The sequence below is a fragment of the Limulus polyphemus genome, unplaced genomic scaffold (assembly GCF_000517525.1).
Source record: "Limulus polyphemus unplaced genomic scaffold, Limulus_polyphemus-2.1.2 Scaffold538, whole genome shotgun sequence".
Lineage (NCBI taxonomy): Eukaryota > Metazoa > Arthropoda > Merostomata > Xiphosura > Limulidae > Limulus > Limulus polyphemus.
The window spans coordinates 389,542-393,205 of NW_013666148.1; the positions used below are offsets into that span (position 1 = coordinate 389,542).

The 3,664-nt window shown below is 30.8% G+C and overlaps 1 protein-coding gene across 1 annotated transcript in view; it reads right to left on the minus strand.

The window, feature by feature from the left end:
• Positions 1 to 3,664, minus strand: part of LOC106458963 — an 89,201-nt gene that overhangs the window by 15,542 nt on the left and 69,995 nt on the right. Inside the window, exons 9-11 of the mRNA XM_013918533.2 lie at positions 2,945 to 3,112; positions 1,449 to 1,535; positions 987 to 1,081 (exon numbers count right to left, since the gene is read on the minus strand). Of these exons, the coding sequence (XP_013773987.2) occupies positions 987 to 1,081; positions 1,449 to 1,535; positions 2,945 to 3,112 (350 nt within the window). The remainder of the gene's footprint in view (positions 1 to 986; positions 1,082 to 1,448; positions 1,536 to 2,944; positions 3,113 to 3,664) is intronic.

Here is a 3,664-nt window from a genome sequence, read left to right on the forward strand (position 1 = left end):
ATCGAAACCCGGTTTCTAGCGTTGTAAGTCCGCAGACATACCACTGTGCCACTGGGGGGTGGTGGTGATTTTTAGTTCTAATCTATTTAAGTAGCTTGCTTTGATCAGAAGTTAATATTGATTATTAACGAAGTAAAATATATACCAGAATATTGGGTTTTAATAATCGAAATGAAATTCCATGGATGAAAACTTCAGGTAGCACATTTCTAGTATTTTAAGTATTTTTAAACATAGTCATAGTAATTCTACTTCTGGACTATTTTCTACCATTAGTTTATGGAAGGGTGAAAAATACAGACTAAAGCTGCAGCTTATAACATAATGTGTTTGTATTTTATTATCAAAAGGAAGCTGATATATTCATGTCGCAAAAATTACAATTATTCACATATTGATTGAAGAAGTTGAGGAGTTGAACATAAAATGATAAATATAATTAATTAACTGAGTGTACAATGTGCGTTTCAAGATGCCAGTGTAATTTACAGATGACATCTCGGTTTTTATTAATTAATTTATTAATTCTCGAGCTAAATGTTTAATTAAATTGTTACATTGTAGCACCTCATAAAAAAAAGGTAAGATGTAGTTATAAACGTCATCGCCGTAAGTTTCATTCAGAGGTAAATATTATTACTTCACGTAGGCTATTGCACATTCACTAAAACAGAAGTAAGAACAAACCAATTTATTTTTAATACCTAATATATAATAAGCACTAAAACAAAGTTTTTGAGAGCTGGTTTCTACAATATATCAATAGTTCAAAGTTTAAAAAGTTTCGATTCAGAAAAACGTAAGCAAAAGAAATCTCTCTTTCTTTATTTGTGTGTGTGGTGGGGGGGGGGAGAGGTCATCAGCGACAACAAGTTTCTAAGTTATACAGTACACAGACTATTCACTAGTAAAGTGAATTATTTAGTGTAGCATCATAATAGAAGGAGTAGGCGTACTAAATAGCATAGATACATGAAAATACATACATTAATTTGGCCTTAGGAATGTTCTTGAAAACTAGTGGAATCTTTGGCCTAATGATGTTCTCAATAGTGTCCTTGTATGCATTAAGAAGATCCTCCTGAAATACCAAAAATCTCTTAACAAAAGCTTTTTACAAAGTATCTCAAGCTTAAGACTTAATAAAAAAGTAAATCTTCTAACTCTTTGTCATGGGGAATACTTTTGAAGTGGGCAGAAATAATTATTACCTTCGAAATGTATCAAAATTTGTTTAATTGAAATATTAATTTGAAGTATGGATATTTACAATTCGGTATGTCAAAAATAGTTCTTCTCAAGAATATATTTGTTATGTTAAATAACGATGAAGAATGTGTAAAAAATATGTTGACCACACTATATCTGCCATATTCAGTGATGAGGAAACATTTCGGCCAATAAAGTTTGTTCTCCAATAATATGATATTTCAGACGAAACTACTTACTTTTGTTTTGAAGAAAAATCTGGGATCAGTTCTTAGATTTTGAAAAAAATCTGATTTTGAGGAATTTATTCCAAGCACCTTCATTAACTGGAAGTGAGAATTTAAGTTGTTAAAATAATAAAAATGGAAAATATGATGGCTAGCACTAAATTTGATTTAACACAAATGTTTAATAATTCACAATAAATAAATTATAACTAAGAATTAAAACATAGTGTTTTGTTCTTTATCAAAGAATATAAATAAAGTACCTATTAGCTCTTATTATAATACTAATGGCGATGCTTTATTAGATAATACAAACATTCACTAATTAAAAAAAGAGAAAATATTTCTCCTTCCAAGAAACATAATTCAAAAGCTAGATCTAGACTTTCAATAACAGTGTAGAGAAGTAACGTATATACTTAAATAATGGTTCTCCATGTAAAACAAATAAACATAACCTACTAATAAATGTTTAATGAGAACGTTTTTAAGTTATAAAGTATTTCATTTTTATTGAATCATATTTTTTGACATTCCAGTAAAATGTATTTCTCTTTTGTCAGCCTTAGCGAATCATTTGTCTATCATGTTAGCTTGCAGTAGTTTTTGTCAAGAATCGTCTGAAGCATTGTGAAGGATTTACTATTATATATCAATTTTAATATCGATATTTGTTTGAATTGGTTTATATTTAGAAATGTACACAACTTATACTGTTAAATATGTATTGCGAAACTCCCACATATTTTCTAAAGTTGAAGAAGATTCTCGAGTTTGAGAATCGAAAATATATGTATGTACGTAAACGCTAGTGTTAGAGTCAGTATTGTTACGTAAAATTGAAATTGCGAGAAACTCTTCACACGCCTCTAAATATAACGAACAAGACTCCCCCCCCCCAAAAAAAATATATTATTCGATTTCTGTAATTTGTGTGCTATAAACTTCGTAAGCTATAATTGTGATTAACGCTTATTAATCGGGAACTTCAGATATATTGACCAGAAGCGTTTATAAATTTCGAACATTACAAAATCATTCAACTTCAGTGGATTCACATCGGACATTAGTACTTTTATGAAGACATTACCTAACGTCACCAGTAGGAAAAATTGGCGTGTGATCAGTGAAGACCACAGAGCTAGCTAGCTCCCTTTTAAGTGAATCGTACCTACATCAACTCGAAATAACTATTTATAATAACTGTTATTATAAATTGTATTATTGTTTGTGCATTAAAATAGATTTTGTATTGAAAAAAACTGTGTGCATCAATCTTGTTGGCAAATATCATAAATTGTAGATATATCGGCATTTATTTAACTACTAAATTTAAATTATCATTTAGCTCGGTTTCAGACCATTCGAAATTGTAATACGTAACACACTGTACTGTGTTTAAACGATTGTATGTTATCATTACTAAGTGGAAACTCTAAAACACAACCAACATATAGATGATTACTAAGAAAAAATATAAAACAATTTAACAAAATCTTCAAGATCACCTCATCTATTTCTCCAGAAATCCGTTCTACTTCTTTAAGTCCTATCTGGTGAATTTCTTCAGGACTCTTGTCAGTTGTAGTGTGGAGCCGGAGACACTGCTTATACATCTCCTCTCCATCCGGAAGGCTGGAGACTGCAATAAGGGGACGAGTAGCAGCCATGTACTCCTATAAACATTGCCTCTGTATTACTGAGGTGTTATACAACAGTTATTACAGAGATATTGTCACTAGTACTATGATAATATACAACAGTTACTACATACTCATACAGAAACATTGTCGCCGTTACTGTAGGCCCCTGTAGCTCAGCGGTAAGTCTGTGTGCTAATAACGCTAAAACTCGCCTTTCGATTCTCGTGGAAACGCAACACAAATATTTCCGTTGTGAAGCTTTGTGCGTAACAAGAACCACATAAAGAAATAGATGATAATACAGAAACATTGTCACCGAATTATCATGGATATCACTCTATGATATTTACGTAAATTATACAATATTTACATGATCATATAGAAATATTGCAACTTCACTACCATTGTATTATGCAACAATAATTACATAGTTACCTACGACAATGTACACTTTTACAACGACAAAAAAGAATCAGATGAAAGGTAGGATAGACCTGAGAAGCTCTAACATAGAAAAGTTTAAGTACAACAAAATTTCCTGAACAGAATGTTTAGAATGCTGTATGTAACTGTTCGACGAAAGTA